Source organism: Grampus griseus, assembly GCF_964374135.1.
Source record: "Grampus griseus genome assembly, chromosome: 5".
Taxonomy (NCBI): Eukaryota; Metazoa; Chordata; class Mammalia; order Artiodactyla; family Delphinidae; genus Grampus; species Grampus griseus.
The window spans coordinates 35,569,871-35,589,796 of NC_138998.1; the positions used below are offsets into that span (position 1 = coordinate 35,569,871).

At 35.6% G+C, this 19,926-nt stretch overlaps 1 protein-coding gene across 2 annotated transcripts in view; it reads left to right on the forward strand.

Moving 5' to 3' along the window:
* The window catches only part of GMPS (guanine monophosphate synthase), a 99,103-nt gene extending 80,194 nt beyond the window's left edge, over positions 1-18,909 (forward strand). For both annotated transcript variants that reach the window (XM_082654779.1, XM_082654778.1), the window contains exons 8-16: positions 1,735-1,886; positions 2,980-3,153; positions 4,550-4,655; positions 6,034-6,149; positions 8,554-8,679; positions 11,847-11,962; positions 15,032-15,162; positions 16,072-16,244; positions 17,300-18,909. In XM_082654779.1, the coding sequence (XP_082510905.1) occupies positions 1,735-1,886; positions 2,980-3,153; positions 4,550-4,655; positions 6,034-6,149; positions 8,554-8,679; positions 11,847-11,962; positions 15,032-15,162; positions 16,072-16,244; positions 17,300-17,401 (1,196 nt within the window). In that variant the 3' untranslated portion in view covers positions 17,402-18,909. The remainder of the gene's footprint in view (positions 1-1,734; positions 1,887-2,979; positions 3,154-4,549; positions 4,656-6,033; positions 6,150-8,553; positions 8,680-11,846; positions 11,963-15,031; positions 15,163-16,071; positions 16,245-17,299) is intronic.
* Positions 18,910-19,926: the final 1,017 nt, after the last annotated feature.

Below are 19,926 nucleotides of genomic sequence, written 5' to 3' on the forward strand. Positions count from 1 at the left end.
AAGAACACTCTTTGACATAAATCACAACAACATCTTTTTTGACCCACCTCCTAGAGTAATGGAAATGTAAACAAATGGGGCCTAATGAAACTTCAAAGCTTTTGCACAGCAAAGGAAACTATAAACAAGGCAAAAAGACGAAAAGACAACCTTCAGAATGGGAGAAAATATTTGGAAACGAATCAACGGACAAAGGATTAATCTCCAAAATATATAAACAGCTCATGCAGCTCAATATTTAAAAAACAACCCAATCAAAAAATGGGCAGAAGACCTAAGCAGACATTCTCCAAAGGAGACATACAGATGGCCAAGAGGCACATGAAAAGCTGCTCAACATCACTAATTATTAGAGAAATGCACATCAAAACTACAATGAGGTATCACCTCACATGAGTTAGAATGGTCGGCATCATCAGAAAGTCTACAAACAACAAGTGCTGGAGAGGGTGTGGAGAAAAGGGAACCCTCTTGCACTGTTGGTGGGAATGTAAATTGATACAGCCACTATGGAGAACAGTATGGAGGCTCCTTAAAAAACTGAAAACAGAATTACTATATGATTCAGCAATCCCACTACTGGGCATATACCCAGAGAAAACCATAATTGAAAAAGACACGTGCACCCCAGTGTTCATTGCAGCACTATTTACAATAGCCAGGTCATGGAAGCAACCTAAATGCCCATTAGCAGACGAATGGATAAAGATGTGGTACATATATACAGTGGAATATTACCCAGCCATAAAATGGAACAAAATTGGGTCATTTGTAGAGACGTTGATGGACCTAGAGACTGCCATACAGAGTGAAGTAAGTGAGAAAGGGAAAAAAATATATCGTATATTAACTCATGTATGTGCAGTCTAGAAAAATGGTACACGTGAACTGGTTTGCAAAGCAGAAATGGAGACATAGATGTACAGAACAAACGTATGGACACCAAGGAGGGAACGCGGGTGTTGGCGGGGGTGGGATGAATTGGGAGGTTGGGATTGACCTATGTACACCAATATGTATAAAATAGGTAACTAATAAGAATCTGCTGTATAAAAAATAAACTGAAATTCAGAAAAAAATAAAGAGACAACCAAGGATCACTAAATATGTGTTTATAGATCTCGGTTTTTCAAGAGACTGGTCAGTGTGCACTTCTGAGGGCTTTGATCCCCGTGTATGTACCACTGCTTTGATTCCCTTGGGGTAATGCTTCTTGTTGGGGTTTTGCTTGTTGCTGTGGTGAAGCACTGAATAAGATGGGAGGCAGTTAGCATAATTTGTGATATTATGGCCCTAAATAATATTTATTTATTTATTTATTTATTTGGTTGCGCCAGGTCTTAGTTGTAGCAGGCAGGCTCCTTAGTTGCGTCTCGCTGGCTCCTTAGTTGTGTCATGCGAACTCTTAGTTGTGGCATGCATGTGGAATCTAGTTCCCTGACCAGGGATCAAACCCAGGCCCCCTGCATTGGGAGCATGATATCTTAACCACTGTGCCACCAGGGAAGTCCCTGGCCCTAGAATTAATGCCACACGATTCTTAATGGAACAAGATTCAGTGAGTGCCTGTGTATGGACTCTGTCAGTCATAGTTTACTGGTAGTTCTAGAATATGCAGGCAAATTACGGGGAGATCAGAGGATCCATCTGGGTTTTCTGTTTGTAGTTTGACCTATCATTTATGATTTTCAAATATCATGTTAGTTTAAAACATGCTTCTCTCCTCTTACCCAGTGATAAATGCTGCTCATTCTTTCTACAATGGAACAACAACTCTACCAATATCAGATGAAGACAGAACTCCACGAAAGAGAATTAGCAAAACCTTAAATATGACTACGAGTCCTGAGGAGAAAAGAAAAATCATTGGGGATACTTTTGTTAAGGTACCTTTTTAATATCTTCAATGTGTACTATTTTCGATGTGAATTTTAGTATTTTTTTCCTTATCATTATACCAAATAACCAAATTTTGTGACTAATTTTGATTCTTTTGTTGGCTAAGAGTTTTACGATATATTGCTATTATACTGACTTAGTAAAAACTGTTTTATGTTTTTAAAAAACATATGTACTTATGTTTTCAGTTTGTTGTTTTCACTGCTTAAGAATAGATATTTTCACTTGATATTAGATTTTAGTTCTTTGGGTAATGGCTAGATTTTTTTAGGCTTTTGATGGGAATGTTCATATACCTTTTTGAATCACATTAAGCATGTGTTTTGAGGGTTTTTTTGACTTTTAAAAAAATTTTATTAATGTATAGTTGGTTGACATTGACAATGTGTTTTTTTTTTACTTTTTTATTGCTAATATTTTGTCTCTCTCTTTTTTTACATCTTTATTGGAGTATAATTGCTTTACAATGTTGTATTAGTTTCTGCTGTATAACAACGTGAATCATCTATATGTATACATATGTTCCCCATACCCCCTCCCTCTTAGGTCTCATTCCCACCCTCCCTATCCCACCCCTCTAGGTGGTCACAAAGCACCGAGCTGATCTCCCTGTCCTATGCAGCTGCTTTCCACTAGCTATCTATTTTACATTTGGTATTGTGTGTATGTCCATGCCACTCTCTCACTTTGTCCTAGCTTACCCTTCTCCCTCCCCGTGTCCTCAAGTCAATTGTCTACGTCTGCATCTTTATTCCTATCCTGCCCCTAGTTTCATCAGAACCATTTTTTTTTAGATTCCATATATATGCGTTAGCATACAGTATTTGTTTTTCTCTTTCTGACTGACTTCACTGTGTATGACAGACTCTAGGTTCATCCACCTCACTACAAATAACTCAATTTCGTTTCTTTTTATAAGCATGTGTTCTTAAAGGAGTTTATTTTGGAGCACGGTAGATTTCATCTCCTGGTCAATATTGCAAAAAGACTCTTTAAGAAATTTAGCTGAAAATATAAAATTTTGCTGTCTTTTAGAAGAATTCATCTCTTAAAAGGCTGTTTTACTCCTGTTGTTTGTAGATTGCCAATGAAGTAATTGGAGAAATGAACCTGAAACCAGAGGAGGTTTTCCTTGCCCAAGGTACTTTACGGCCTGATCTAATTGAAAGTGCATCCCTTGTTGCAAGTGGCAAAGCTGAACTCATCAAAACCCATCATAACGACACAGAACTTATCAGAAAGTTGAGAGAGGAGGTAAAAGCTTATGAGAACTTTCGCATAAAACCTCCCTCCCTTAACCATTTTTAAGTGTACAGTTCAGTGGTGTCAAGTGTATTTGTATTGTTGTGAAACAGATCTCTGTAACTTTTTCATTTTTCAAAACTGAAACTTTATACCTGTTGAGCAACAGCTACCCTTTTCTCCCTCTCCCTAACCCCTGGTAACCTACCATTCTAATTTCTGTTTCAATGAATTTGACTACTTTAAATACCTCATAAGTGAAATCATACAGCATTTGTTTTTTTGTGACTGGCTTATTTCACTTAGTATAAGTCCTCAAGTTTCATCCATATTGTAGCATGTGATAGGATTTCCTTTTTAAGCTGAATAATATTCTGTGTGTGTGTGTGTGTGTGTGTGTGTGTATGTGTGTGTGTGTGTGTGTATATATATATATATATATATATATATAGTTAATTTATTTATCTACCGATGGACATTTGGATTGCTTCCACTTTCTTGTTGTTGTGAATTGTGCCTATGAACATGGGTTTACAGATTCCTCTTGGAGCCCCTGCTTTCAGTTCTTTTGGATATGTACCAGGAAGTGGGATTTCTGAATTTTATTATTTTCAATTTTTTGAGGGACTTCCTTAATGTTTCCTTAGCAGTTATACTATATTACAGTCCCACCAACAGTGCACAAAGCTTCCAATTTCTCCATACCTTGCCCAACACTTGTTCTTTTCTGGTTCTTTTTTTTTTTTTTTAATTAGCCATCCTAATGAGTGTGAATTACCTGTACCTTTTTATTATTTTAGGCATCCTAGTGGGTGAGAAGTGGTAGGTATCTCATTGTGGTTCTGATTTGCATTTCCCAAATAGCTAATGTCAATCATCTTTTATGTGCTTATTGGCTACTTATATGTCACCTTTGGAGAAATATCTATTCGGATCTTTTGCCCATTTTTAACTTGGCTTATTTATCTTTTTATTATTGAATTGTATGTGTTCTTTTTTATATAGTCTTGTTACAGCCCTTTATTAGATATATGATTTGCCTTCTGTAGGTTGTCTTTTCACTTTTTTGGTGGTATCATTTGGAGAGTTTTAATTTTTAAACACTAGTATATTTTCTGATTTCCTTGTATTACAGTGAGAACTAAATCAGATTGGTGGGTAGGTTTGTTCTCATTTATTTCTATTTAAGAGGTTTACGTTTAAAATGGATTTCAAAGAGAAATATGAAGACCACTAAAATATCTAATTCCTTATAAGCACATAGGAAGAAATACTTTAAAAGATGAAGTTTTAAAAACTGATTTTTAAAGGTAAAAGACAACAGGAAAAGCCAATAATTTGTTACTCTTTGTTTTCTGTGTCATTTTGGTTACTAATTTGTATTAATTGGCGTTTTTATTCCCTGTAGGGAAAAGTCATAGAACCTTTGAAAGATTTTCATAAAGATGAAGTAAGAACCTTAGGCAGAGAACTTGGACTTCCAGAAGAGTTAGTTTCCAGGCATCCATTCCCAGGTAAAAAATAGAATTCTGTTTGATTTGTTACTATGCCTTCATGTTGAACAAAAATCAATTCAGACAGGTTTTGAAGTAATTTATCATCTTAGGGAATATGTAACTTTAAAGAAAGGAAAGGATGGATAGGGAATAAATATTCTTTTTAGTGCCTTACTGTATATATTTCATTTTATTAAATACTCATTTTTATTGTATATATATTTATATATTACATTATCTTTGTGTAAACAGATTGTCATGTAATGTTGCCATCAGATGAGAAAGCCAAGAGATACTTTAATAACATTGCCACACAATTCTTAGTGTTAGAAATTGGGTTTATATGTTCTTTCTACTATACCATGATGTATTCCACAGGGTTAAAACTCAGTTCTCTGAAATCCTTATCCACTGACTTGTCTGAATGGTTGAACCATTTCTTTGCACAGTGCTGTATGTATTTAATTCATGACCAAATGAAAATATTCAGTTTTTAAATAGTCATTTGCTGTCATAAAATAAAATTAATTAGAGGTGGTATTTGTTAAAGTTAGGACTGTGAGTCTTAACCTGTTTTTGTTATGAGTTCTTGAGCTTGGCAAATCTTATACCTCAGTTTCTAGGTCTCTACAATAGTCATTGGGTGATGAGTTGAGGGAATGGTCTAATTAAATGAAAAAGCATAGTAATAGTTAACATTTCTTGAGTACTAGTATGTGCTAGGCATTCTGCTAAATACAGTATTTTACACATGTTGTCTTATTTGATCCTCACAATAGAAACTATTATGATCCTGTTGTCCAGCTGAGAGAATTTTGGGACAGAGGCTAGTTTGCCAAAAGTTATGCAGGTTGGGTTTGGAACCAGGATTCTAGCCCCAATAAGCTCTTCTCAGAGTTAGTTACTCTTAACTACTGTATTGCCTCCATAAACAGTGTTGCAAAGGTATAGCCCATATGGAAATTAGCACTTGTTTATATGACGAACTTCAACTGTAGTAATTTGAGACGTTCAGTCCCTAACGTGTGTTGGCAAAGGATTGTGTATGAAAGTAATTTTAAATAGATTGGCATGTATATTGTGAATTAAAAATATTTATTGGAGAATTTTGAGATTCTTAATACAGGGACTATTAAAATAAGAGGTGTATATCATGGATGTGAACAGAACTGAAGCATTCTAAAAATGATGAGTTGGATGGGAAACTAATAGCTGCATTTCATATTAAACACTTTAAAAAACCTAAATTGTATATGTCAGTTATATTTCAATAAAACTGGTTAAAAATACAATGGCAGGGGTGTTTTATATTTTGGGAATAGTGACCTTTTTTTATTTAAAATTTTATATTAAACATAACATTTATATTAAATACCATTGTTACTCTTCTGTTTAGGTCCAGGCCTGGCAATCAGAGTAATATGTGCTGAGGAACCTTATATCTGTAAGGATTTTCCTGAAACCAACAATATTTTGAAAATAGTAGCTGATTTTTCTGCAAGCGTTAAAAAGGTAATAATTTGTGTTGAATTTGTTTATTATAGGAGCTTTAAGCAGACATAGCTAATTGGTGCAAGGAATTGAATGGATTCTTGCTGTACTCCAGTCTTTATAATAAAATTGATTAGGGTTTCATTATTTGAAACTTCAGGGTAATTTAACCTTTGGAAATGACTATGAAGAAAGTATTCTACAGACACTCTTAAATGCAGACTTCTCTTTTCAGCCATTCCATATATTTTAACAGATTGGATACCTTGAATCCCTGAAAATACTAGATACAAAGTATTTTAAAATACCCTTTCATATTTATTGCAAGAAGGCAAGGGAGATCATTTTAGTTCTAAATTGAGGATGATGGAAATGTCTCCAGTTCTTCTGTATATTTGGTGCCTAAATTTATAATCTGTGTTAAAGTGGGCTTTGGTTGGTAGTGCTTCCAGTTGTCAGACAAAAAGCAATGTAAATTCTCTTTGGAGTCTCTTCAACCAGGCCTCAAAGAATTCCCATAAATAGAGTTTCAACAAATATGAGCTTACAATAAAAAACTATAAAATAGATATAAAAGTAAGGCACCATGAATGAGAGCTAGTGGAAACAACTAGTAGAAGACCCTCAAGCACTTCAGATACTGGAATTGGCATATAGGCAACATTTAAAAGTACTGAGAATTAAAAGAAGCAATTTTTAATAAGAATAAGGTATATAAGAGACTATAAAAAGTGACAGGGGAGCTTTGAAAAAAAATTACTTTCTAGAAATGAAAATAAAATTAAAAAGAGCTAAAGAGAGAATTAGTGAAGATCGATGTTAAATTATCCAGAAATTGGAACAAAGCATCAAAGACAAAATATGGTTCAAAGAGGTTAATGTAGAATGAGAATGTCAACTTTAATGTATATCCAGAAGGAGATACTAGATAAAAGTATTGAAATTCCTCCACACTGGTGAAAGATACCATGCCTCAGATTCAGGAAGCATAATAACATCCCAATCAGGATAAAGGAGAAGAATTTGACACCTAATAGGCATAACTATGGAAGCTACAGGCTACCAAAGACAAAGCAGCTGCAAAGAAAAGATTGATTGCTGCATAAAGGAAAGGCTATTACTGGAAGCAGTAGTTAAAAGCAGGAAGAATTCAAAGTACCAAGAGAAAATAATTGTGAACAATAGTGAGTAGATAAACTGTCTCAAAGAACTAGGGCAAAATAAAGACATTTTCACATAAACAGAATTTACTACCAACAGTCTGTTACTTAAGGAACTATAAAGGCAGTGGTTCTCAACCTTGGCTGTGTATTAGATTCAACAGGGGGAGCTTTTGAAGTATTCTATGCTTGGGCCCCTTCTCCCTAGAATTTATTTAATTGATGTGGGATGGGACCTGAACATACTAAGAAATTTGAATGTATAGCTAAGGTTGAGAACCACTGTTTTAAAGAAATGACTTGAGGAGAAGCAAAAGGATACCAGTTAAAAGGTCTGAGATACAGGGACTGGTAAGCAAATAAGATGGTAAATGGATAAAATTAAACAGACATGGACTGTGTAAACTGATCTAAATTTTGGTGTTTATTTAAAAAAAATAGTATAACATTATATAGCTAAAATAGCATATAAGCCACAGGGGGATCAATTGGAGTTAAAGCATTCAAAGATCTTTGTATTTTTTGCTAGTTGGGCAGAGGTGATTCTCTTTTGTTAAATATCCCCACTTAAGGGGAAATGATAAAGAATAAAAATAGAGGGTTTAACTTCACAACTAGTAAAGGGGAAATAAATGAGCTGGGAGAAATCATCAGTTCAGAGGAATATAAAAAAGGAGAAAGAAATATAAAAAGTGGGGCAAATAGAAACTACTGAATTAAATGGTAGGATGGAATTCAACCATATTATTAACCCACAATTAAAAGGATTAACATCTTTAGTTAGGACATAATTGTCAAACTAGATTGAGGAATAAAATCTAACTATAGTCTGTTTACCTAGGGATAGGAAGAGGGAAGGTAAAAGAACAGAAAAACATACACCAGGCAAATAAACCAAAAAAAAGGAAGTAGGTAGAGATATATTAATTTCAGACAAAGTTGACTTCATGGCAAAAAGTTTCCTTAGAGATGAGGAGAAGGTTTGACTCACGTGAGGTGTCCCTTGCTGTTGACAGAGGATTAAAGCCTCCATGTATGTAAATCTAATCTGTGTTTCTTGTCCTGATATTTAACTTCTCATAGCCCTGGCGCTCAGAAATGAAATTCTGACACACTGCATAGCACACACAAGTCAGAGAGAAATACCAAATAGAATCTATTGCTATAAACCAGAAAGTGTAGATACATAAGATAGTAAAATGTACCAAAAGAGTGAATGCTGTTATTTCTTGAAACCCTGAGGAGTGTGTCTTTGGTTTTCCTAGCCACATACACTATTACAGAGAGTGAAAGCCTGCACAACAGAAGAGGATCAGGAGAAGCTGATGCAAATTACAAGTCTGCATTCACTGAATGCCTTCCTGCTACCAATTAAAACTGTGGGTGTGCAGGTGAGTTGTGTGACTTCATTGACCTGTGACATAACTTTCTGCTGCTCTTTTTGCTAATATTGAAATAGGAATGTCTTAGGAAAATGAAATACAAAAGTATATACACCAAGTTTAAAAATGTAAAAGCAATATTTTATAGAATGTTTATGAAGTGAATAAGGTAATAGGAACTAAATATTCAGGCTGAGATTTTATAGACTTGAAATACCTGTCATCTGTATCAAAAGTAAAAAAAAATTCAAAGAGTGATTTGCTATAGGATTGGCTTGCTTGCTTCTGCCTTGAAGAACAGGTACCGAGAGGTCATGTCCTCATTTATCCTTCTTGATGTGAAATATTCTGTGGCTTTAGAAGTCTCTAACTGCAAGAAGGCCCCCAGATGTACATGTTACACCATTTACGCATTGTTCTCAGCTTGTGTATTCCTTAAACCAGTGTCCTCTGCCTCTTCAACATGTCCCGTCTCTCCCTCTCTCTCTCTTAGCTGTGATAATGTACAACTAACATTTTCAGTATGTTCTGTCTTTCCAATTGTAAAAGCATGTGACTGTAATATAGTTCTCATTTTTGAAATGCTATTCATAGATTATATTAAGTTCTTTATTTATGTGATCATCGGGTGAGTTTCTGGGGGAAAAAAGCTTGGGAATCTAGGGAAGAGGAAGGTTTCTTTTCAGTGATTTAGAATTTGAAGTTAAATGAAAACTAGAAAAGGTGTCAATAATTCAACTCAAAATGGTGCAAGTGCCAGTTAAGTGGGTTAATGTGTTTATAATGTTCTCTTATAGTAGAATTATGCATGGGAAGAAATTAAATACATTTTAGAGATTGTTCATCTAAAACTTAATATATACTCTTTTCCATAAATATGTGAATCTGAGCCATCCTTTTAAATTCCTCTTTCTCCTGAATTCATGTAGCTCTGTTTGTAAATAAGACAATAAAAATTCATCGTTACTTTAAAATTAAACTAAAATATTTTAGTTCATGGAAATGATAGGGCCAGCTATTTCCCCTCTTCTCCCTCTTTTTAAAGGCCCTATGTGAAAGCTACTTATATTGTTTTTAAATCATGTTGAAATAACCATTCCTGGAATTGTAGGAATAATTTTCTTTCAGTGGTGTATGGATTATCTCATTTATCATATACAGATTCATTTTGAAACTCATCGTATGATATTTCAGGCAGATATTACCCTACTATATAAAAATAGAAGAGCAGACAAGTGGGTTTTTTTGTTTTTGTTTTTTCCAGTCCTAAGTAGATCTATTATAGAAAACTTCCAGCTGTGTATGCTAACTCCTGCTAGGCAGGGAATTGAACTAGTTCCCCATTCCCCTTTTTTGATAAGTTCGTAGATAATGCTATGGATAAATAAATAAATATAATTTGTTGGATGAGTGATTTCTTTTTTAAAAAATATGATTAACATATATATATACACTATTATATATGAAATAGGTAAACAACTGTATAGTACAGGGAACTATAACCTGTAATGGAAAAGAATCTGAAAAAGAGTTTTATATATATATATATAAAACTGAATCACTTTGCTGTACACTTGAAACTAACATAACATTGTAATAATTACACTTCAATTTAAAAAAATGAAGCTCATTCAGGCTCCACTATTTTTCCCATCAAAATAGAAGTTTCTTTTGTTGTTGGTTATCTTAACTTTATCTAGTCTCTTAGGCCTTTGAAGCTGAGACTCTTAGAAGTCCAGATAAAAATCATAATTCATGGTTAGTATAGCAATGAAGTTTATTTTCTAAATACCAAAATAAACTGCATTTGTAAAAAAAAAAAAAATGTACAGTACATTTAAAAAGTAATTCTCCCTATTTCTGCTCTCCAGTTAAATGTTCCCTCCAGAACCATTTAGAAAGAAAATGAAAGGGAATTAGTGACACCTTTTTCATCACCTTTTTCTTTTAACTGAACATCATGAACTTCTTTTCATGCCATTGCAAGTAGATTCTTATTCTTAACTGCTGCCTTATATTCCATGTATGATTATACCATAATTTATTTAATCATTCCCCTACCAATGGACATTTAAACCATTTTCACTTTGTCACTATTATAGGCATTTCAGCAAGTAGTATCTTATTTTTTCAAGCAGTTATTCATGTATTTCAGTAATATTTTCAGGATTAAAGAGCATGTACATTTTAAACTTTGATAAATACTATTATATTATCATTCAAATAGTCTGAATTCTTAAGTTTACTGTGTATTAGGTAGTTATCTAATGAATCTTACTTTTAAGTTGTTTTCAGTTTAAATTTTTTTTTAAGTAAATGACTTGGATTAAATAGGACAGAGGAAATGGGAATCAGTATTATCAATTTTATTCACTTATTTTAAAATTAACTTTCTTATTATAAAGGAATAAATTATTTTTATATCTGACTTGAGAATCCTTTATCCATCTAAAGGATTTGGCAGATCTTGTCTGCCAAATTAAGTGTGCTGGCTATCTGTAGTTCGGCAGGTATTTGGAATGAAATCCCAGTGGATCTCTGGTGTATGTTGAAGAAATTATTGAAATTACCGTGACACTTCTTTTTAATGTCTGAGCTGATTTAGGTAGAATTTAACAGGGGATGTTAGGGACTTCCCTGGTGGTCCAGTGGTAAGGAGTCCGCCTTCCAGTGTAGGGGACACGGGTTCGATCCCTGGTCAGGCAACTAAGATCCCACATGATGCGGGGCAACTAAACCCACACTGCTGAGCTTGTGCGCCTCAACTAGAGAGCCCGCGTGCCACAAACTACAGAGCCCATGTGCTCTGGAACCCGCACACCACAGCTACAGAGCTCACGGGCCCTGGAGCCTGCGCGCCACAACTAGAGAAGACAAAACCCGCACATCACAATGAAGAGCCCACGCGCCGCAGTGAAAGATCCCACATGCCTCAACTAAGACCCGATGCAGCCAAAAATAATGAATAAATAAATAATACAAAAAACTGTTAAATAGGGGATTTTAATTTAGGATTTGTGTATATCATTAGCAAACTATCCATATATACTTATAGTCAAGCATATTTTTGTTTAAAAAATTGCTATTAATGGTGTCATCATGCATGAAATATTTTCCAGTCCATCTTTTGAATTCTGTAAAATCATTAAAATTATCAATTGTATTTTTATTTTCAGGGTGACTGTCGTTCTTATAGTTATGTGTGTGGAATCTCCAGTAAGGATGAGCCTGACTGGGAATCTCTTATTTTCCTGGCTAGACTTATACCTCGCATGTGTCACAACATTAACAGGTGTGTTCTGCAGGTGGTGGTGGGGTGAAATGTAATGGAAGGATGTGTTTTTTTTAAGGTCTTCCCATGTTGAAAGAGCAGTGGCTCAAGTGTAGATACAGGTATGTGCTTAGGTCATAATCCAGCAGATATTTAATAATACCTTGTACTTTGTTCCTTCATCACAGTGCAATCATCTGCTTATTAAAATATTTTTTGCTTGAGAAATAGGAAGGTTTTTAATTGTAATATGAAGTACTAAAGACAGCTTTAAAAACATGTCTTCCCAATTAGCAATTTACACTACTTGTTTTATGATTAGATGTTTTATTCCAGAAGGATTGAAAGAATTGTACAGGTTATAGAATTACTGTTAGGGACTTAGTCAATTTAATAATAATTCCAGAGTAAATCAAAAGAAAGAGACATATGCCAGATATCGTCAAAGTAACAGCGTTAAGTGTTTAAAAAAATTTGAATTTAGTTTTTCAGATCCAGTTTTCCTTTAATTTACACATTAATTTCTTATGTTGTATATATCAATAACTGATTTATTGATATAATCTTTATGTAATACTGAGCATTGTCTGTTATAATTTCAAAAGTCTTACTCATTTAGTACCAGATTGCTAATTAAATCTTATTTTACACTGTTTCACTCTTTTCTATTTTCTTCATGGGTTTTAGGCAGTTAACAACCAAAAAGAATTTCTTGAGATTTCAGTTTACTCAAATTAGCTACAGAAAGTATAAACCTACTTGTTGGTGTTTACTTAGCAGGGTATGTATATTTCTATACTGGTGTGGCTAGTATTTGTAGGCTGGTATGGCCTTCAAGACAAGAAGTCAAAGGGAAATCACATTTTTACTGATGGGAACATGTCCTTTAAAAGGCTTGCATAGATGAACCAAAGGCCCCCAAATACAGAAGCACCTTTAACACACTGAAAGGGTGAATTATTAATAAATAATGGTAAATTTGTAATTGCCTGTTTTGAATGGAGATAATTGTCTTGGTTAAAATAATGGTTCATAATTCATCTTCTGAAACATGCTAATACCTAAATAAACTTCATAGGTCATACAGAAAATTCCCTTTCACTAAGTTTGGCTCCACGGCTTTTACTACATAATGAATATGTTTTTCATTTCACAACATTCTTGTTTCATCTGTCTCTTTGTCCTTTTCTTTTGCCGAAGAGCACTCACCCTTGTTTAAACTTTATCTCGGTCCTTTTATAGTCTGGTTTCTCTGCCTGTCTTTTCTTTTTTCCCCATTTGTCTCTCCCTCCATTCTTAACCCTTCCTCCCTCCCCAAAAAAGGAAAAAAATAAAGTCTAACAACCAATAAACAAAAAACTAGATTTTAAATATGAACCTAGCAAGCCCTTAAAGGGTGTTGGTGAATTTTTGATTTCTTTGCCAGGGTCTTTTTTTGGGAATTGGAATTTAAAAAAAGAAAGAAAAAAAAAAAGCTTTCCATTTTTACCAGTCTTTCCCCCCTAATTTGCATGCTGGAATCTTTATATAGAGAGGGACGGTTCCAGTTTTACTGGAAGGCTGCCTATCCCTGTACATTCTATGATCACTCTTGTTTGAACAAAATAAAAGAAAAAGGAGCAAGTTCATGGCATTCTCTTGCATAGTTGCTTTTTTCCTCTAAGGATTGTTTATGAGCTCTAGGAACTATTTTGTTTAGAAGAAGTGTGGCCTACTTTCTATGCATGGAACAAAACGCTTCTTGTGACAGTATGTTTGGAAGGAGGCAATGAAGTATTTGGTGGTAGTGGTGGTTTTAATCTGATGTTTTTTTCTTCCATATGTTTTATTTTAAGTACCTATTAAGAAAAAAGCATTATTAAACTTCACCATGGTAGTTACAGGGGAGATTTATTTTCTCTGCTAAAGACAGTAGGGCTAAGGAAAAGGGACAGTTGCCTGCTGGCTGGAGTTGGATTGGAAAGAGCCAGGTGGCACTCATCCCTACCCCTTCTCTCTCTTGTTTTCTGGGTGAAGGTTGTAGAACAGATTCCTCAAACCATTGGCAAGATTCCCCTTGAATTGTTGTAATTATTTGATCCTAATTTCCTCAAGCTACCTTCCAAATCCTACTTTTATTAACATCTGCAGCATACTTTCATAAGTTTCAAACAGACATTTACTTGAAGCAGTAGTAAGTCATTCCTTTTCAACCAAGTCTTAACTTTGGTGATATTCTTAACCTTTCTTTGGGATCAGTGTTTTCCAAAATGTAAAAAAAAGAAAAATAAGGTTGAGTTGGCAGTCAAATAAGTTTGGGAAATTCACTGTAGTCTCATCTTGGAAGCTTCTAGCGCATATTATAGTTTCTGAGGTTTTGTTATAAAACCTATTTATTTAATTTGGTGTTTCCCCAGGAATTTCCTAGGGCTACTGTAACAAATTTCCACAAACTGGAAGGCTTAAAACAACAGAAATCTATTATCTCACGGTTCTGGAGCCTATTGAAGGCTATAAGTCTGAAATCAAGGGTGGTGTCAGCAGGACCATGGCTCTCTCAGAAGGCTCTAGGGGGAGAATCCTTCCTCGTCTCTTCGTAGTTTCTGTTGTTTGCTGGCAGTCGTTGGCTTGTGGCAGTGTAACTCCAATCTTTGTCTCCATCTTTACATGGCTGTCTTTTCTCCATGTGGCTGTGTTTACAGATTTCCTTCTTCTTAGAAGAACACCCACCAATCATTGGATTAATCCCCCCAAACACCATTATGACCTTTGTTTGATTACCTTTACAAGGACCCTATTTTCACCCACAGATTCCAGATGGACATGAAGTTTTGGGGATACACTTCTATCCAGTACATTAAATGGAAAGAGGATTGTGATAATCACTTATATCTTTGCACGTTCTGAGATACTAGTATTCCAGAAAATATACTTTGAGGAAGGTTCATAGAATAGAGACCCTTCTATAATCTTATATCCTATCCTACCCATTTGGGAATTTGAAGTGGGTAAGAGAGGGGCCTAAGAACAAATGGAAAGAATGTTATTTTATGTGCTTTGCTTCTCTTACTAAAACGTATTTTCTCTGTAATTTTCACTACCCCCTTCTAGAGTTGTCTATATATTTGGCTCACCAGTTAAAGAACCTCCTACAGATGTTACTCCCACTTTCTTGACAACAGGGGTGCTCAGTACTTTACGCCAAGCTGATTTTGAGGCCCATAACATTCTCAGGGAGTCTGGTAAGCTGCCCATTTTGTTCATCACTGAATGCTCTAACTAGATTTTGGAAGCATGGCATTATTATTTCTAGTAGGAGGACTCAGCTTTTAGTTTTATTATTTAATTCTTTGGGTAGTTCTGTGACATTGCCTTATCTGTATAAAATTTATTCATCTTTGTGGTCATTTGCGGACATGTACAAAGTGGCAAAAAATTTGAGTTGCTCAACTCATATGTTCCCAGCTGAGGTTGAACAAGGCAATTCTCTGCCTTCTTGTTTCAGCTCTTTCTATAAACAAGTGTCCCTTTTGTGGTCTATTTAATGACATGTTTTTTGCATTTTCGTGCTTTTTGTTGGTGATTTCACTGTTTAAAATAGTGCTGAGGTGCTGTCTAGGTTCCTAAGCACAGGAAGGCTGTGATGTAACTTACTGAGAAAATAGGTTTGTTAGATAAGATTCATTCAGGCATGAGTTATAGTGCCATTGGCTGTGAGCTCAACGTTAATGAACCTACAATAAATATTGCATAAGGTGTCTTTAAACAGACACACACATAAGCAAAGATATGTATTAATCAGTTGATGAAAGTGGTCAGGAACCTAACTCTGTATTTCCCCTAGGGTTAGAGGTTCAGTATTTTCTTATTCAGTGTCTGCAGTATAGAAGATAACTACTATGAATAATGAATTGACTTTATATCACATCACTGTAACATATCACTGCAGTCATCAAATTCTGTAATTTGTATTTGTGATTATGTTTACTTACAGTGCTATGAGAGTAGCTAAAAACAGTACATGATGACAGTCCCAAGAAGTGGTGTGTGTATGTGTGCGATTTTAGATCTGTCTGGGGGGATTTAATTGAGCAGAGAGTGCTTTTCTATGGTGTGGTGATTGGTTCTACATGTTAACTTCCTTTCTTTAGGGTATGCTGGGAAAATCAGCCAGATGCCGGTGATTTTGACACCTTTACATTTTGATCGGGACCCACTTCAGAAGCAGCCTTCATGCCAGAGATCCGTGGTTATTCGAACCTTTATTACTAGTGATTTCATGACTGGTATACCTGCAACCCCTGGCAATGAGATCCCTGTAGAGGTAACTTATACTTTTTTTTCCTAATGTACATTTTTAATACCTTATACATTTTATAATAATGGTGAATGGAATAGGCTATGGCAATGTTGGTATTCCTGAGGTTGGTTTTCTGTTCATAAAATAGGCTCTTTTTAATCTCCACATAATTGGTTGTTTAATACACTATAGTAGAAAAAGGCCTTAAGTTTATTAAACTCCAGATGTCTGATTACTATGTGGAGAATCACCAACTCTAATCTATCATTTCATCTAATCTTGCCAACCTCTACTTTATAAATAGTATCCTCCAAGTAGAGAAGAAAACACTAAGAGTGAGGAAGAGTTTATTAGACATAAGGGTGAGATTTGATGGCGTTATGGCCAGGCACCCATGAATTTCTTGTTGCTCTGCCTATTAGCAATTGCAGTTTTGATCACCATCTTCCTTTCTTATTATCCCTCCACTAGAGTGTTCCAGAGGAGCTATTTGCATAATGGCAAATGAAAGTCAAAGCGAGACTTTATTAGTTGGACCACTGTTCCAGGACTCTAATACAGGGCTCTGATTATATATAGCTAGATAGCTGGGTTGGGGAATGTGGCTTAGAGTCTGTTTTCCCTTAGGCTCACATTTGCCAAGTCTCTGGCCAGTCAAGTGACAAGGCCTTCCTTGTCTATACATATAGCAATGATTATTATTACCTTGCATTATGTGCCACCTTGGTGGCCTCGACGTTGTAAGCCACAGACAATTTGTGAAGCATTGGCATAAACCCGTAAAATCAGATACTTGGATGCCACAACAATGTCAAATTGCCATAAATGCTTCTAAACACTTGTTATGGACCAGTAACAAACATGACTTGCAGACTGCACTTTGAGTAGTACTGAATTTAAGTCACTTAAATCTATAGAGCATCACTACATAAATTAATCATAAATATATCCCATATACAGAGAGAACAATAGTAAAAATAGATTGTGTTTTAATTTCAAATTACAATTGCAGGACTTCTAAGTCTGTTAGACACACAGTGGACCCTGGCTCTTTATTTATAATCTTTGTTTTATAACAGGTGGTGTTAAAGATGGTCACTGAGATTAAGAAGATTCCTGGTATTTCTCGAATTATGTATGACTTAACATCAAAGCCCCCAGGAACTACTGAGTGGGAGTAATAAACTTCTTGTTCTACTAAAGTTCCGTGTGCAGATTAAATTGATTAGAAACTATTCCCAGTATTGACATGCAGTACTGTCAAAACAGTTACTGGAGCAACTACATCACATCTGAGTTCTCTGCAGCAAAAATCTACGGCTTAAGAGCTGAGTTGGGGATAACTGAAAGGGACTGAAGAGTTTGTATGGGTATAATCAAAGCACCATTGCCTACACTCAGACACTGACACTGCTTTTGCCTTTACCTCTGCCTCACTTGTTCTTTATGTATAAACTCACTGTTGCTATTGATGTCTCTGTCATCGAAGATGTATGGGAGTGGGTGAGTCTGGGGGCTGGTAATGGACTTCTGTCCCCTTGCCAGTTTCTAAGAGATGTTAGAAACACCATTATTTACCAGTGTGACTTAGTATGTATTCCTTATGGAGAATCTGCGTTTCCTGTAAAGTAACCTCATTCCTCCAAAGGTTCTGGGAAGGGGTCAACATATCAGATAAAGGTTTAGGTGGGCTATTCCATCCACTTTTGCTGGACACGGGGGCCCTAAAATGGTAAGCTACCTTAAGATGGAAAAGCACCAGGAATTTGTTGAAGTACTTTGAATTTTATGTCATTACAGCCATGGGAGGAAGGAACTACGAGTAGTCTCAGTTTAAAGTGTTTTCAAGTCATGCTCCATGTTGCATACTGTCAACCTGTTCATTGGTAAGGAGCTTTATCCTCCCAGCCTTATTGCCGGCTCCCATAGCCTTGTAGAGGAAGTTTCTGTTCTCTCCCCAGAAGAGACTGTCTTTGGTCTAGCATAGATAAAGTTCAAGCATTTTAATCTTGTTTGGTCCGAGGAGCAGCTCTGAGATCACAGAAACCATCGTGCACGCCCACAACTTACAAATGCATGCCTGCAGTAATCTCGTAAAGAGTTGTAAAATGAACTCTTAGATGTAATCTATAGATACATTTTTTTATGCACTGCTCAGAAGATTGTGACCAGTCTTGGCTCGTGCGAAGTATTGCCAAACTTTGTACTCCTTTCTGCCAGCTGTAAGAGAAGATTTAAGAACTGGTGTAGGACTGTTTGCCATTGCCACCAGTTTCTAACAGATGCTTTTATAACATTCATAAAAATAGACAGTACTAGGTTTGAATTCTGCAGCCATTTCTCTCTCAGTATTTTAGCTGATGTTACTATTTTAAAATGTTACCATGGGGCTTCCTTGGTGGCGCAGTGGTTGAGAGTCTGCCTGCCGATGCAGGGGACAAGGGTTCGTGCCCTGGTCTGGGAGGATCCCACATGCCGCAGAGCAGCTAGGCCCATGAGCCATGGCCGCTGAGCCTGTGCGTCTGGAGCCTGTGCTCCGCAACGGGAGAGGCCACAACAGTGAGAGGCCCGTGTACTGCAAAAAAAAAAAAAAATGTTACCATGTTTGTCTCATACCAGTTCCATCTCAGGTTGCTGCCTCTTACCTAATCTTCAAGATCTTTTGTATTAATCAGGTATACAATTTTGTTTGGGATTCAGTGTTACGTAAGTAATAAAATTACACATGGCAGAAGTCTTCCTTTCATTCTGTTTGGCACAGGGTATAAGAAAACTGTGTTGCTGAACCAGCAAGGGAAGAGCTTCTGACTGCTGTAACAGGTATCTGTATCTGAGAGACAGGAGTATTTGATTTCTACAAAACTTGATGAGTTCATTCTCTGTCCTAATGATGAGGAACTCATAATGGCTTTTTGCAAAAAGGGTATATTAGTGGTCTGGCCTTAACAGATTTGGAGGCATGTTATTTTAGAGCTGGAATAGACAACCTAAAAAAGGCTTATAAACATTTGTGTTTAGTGAAAAGAATTCCTCTTCTAGAAAAAGTGTCTTATGATTTTGTATTCAAGCAAATAATAGGAATCTAGGAAGACTTTTTTCCTAAAGTATATTCTGTGGAACACTGTTGCACAGAGATAAAGGGTTAGGTGATCATATAAGTTTGGAAAGTGCTGCTCACTTGTCCTTCCATCTTGGAGATTTATGGTATACGTTATTTTCAAAGCTCTGAGAAATTTTGAAGTTAGAAACAATTGTTTTTTAACTTAATGTTTTCCTGATATTTGTTCACTAAACTCCTTTTATATAATCCTTCTTAAAACTGTAAAAATGGTTTCTCCAAAACACTTCTCGACATGATATAGTAAAAAAAAAAAAATCTAGAATTCAGAGATTTCTTAATATTTAGTACCCTCTCTTCCTTTGCAAAGAACTTTTTGCTTTGTGCCATATAGTATTACTCTATACCTTCACAGTATTTCATCTGAGGACCTGAGAAAAGTTAAGGTTGCAGTTCCATTTTACAGTTAAGGAAACAAGCTCAGCTTAGTAATGGCTACCTGAAGAGTTTCAGAATTAAATGTAGGGTTTCCCAGTTATTCTTTTTTAAAGTGAATTTTGGCACCTAAAATTATATAAACTTACTGGATGGTTATTTTTAATCAAGGCTTAGAACAGTGGCTCCCTGTCTAATAACATTCATCATTGG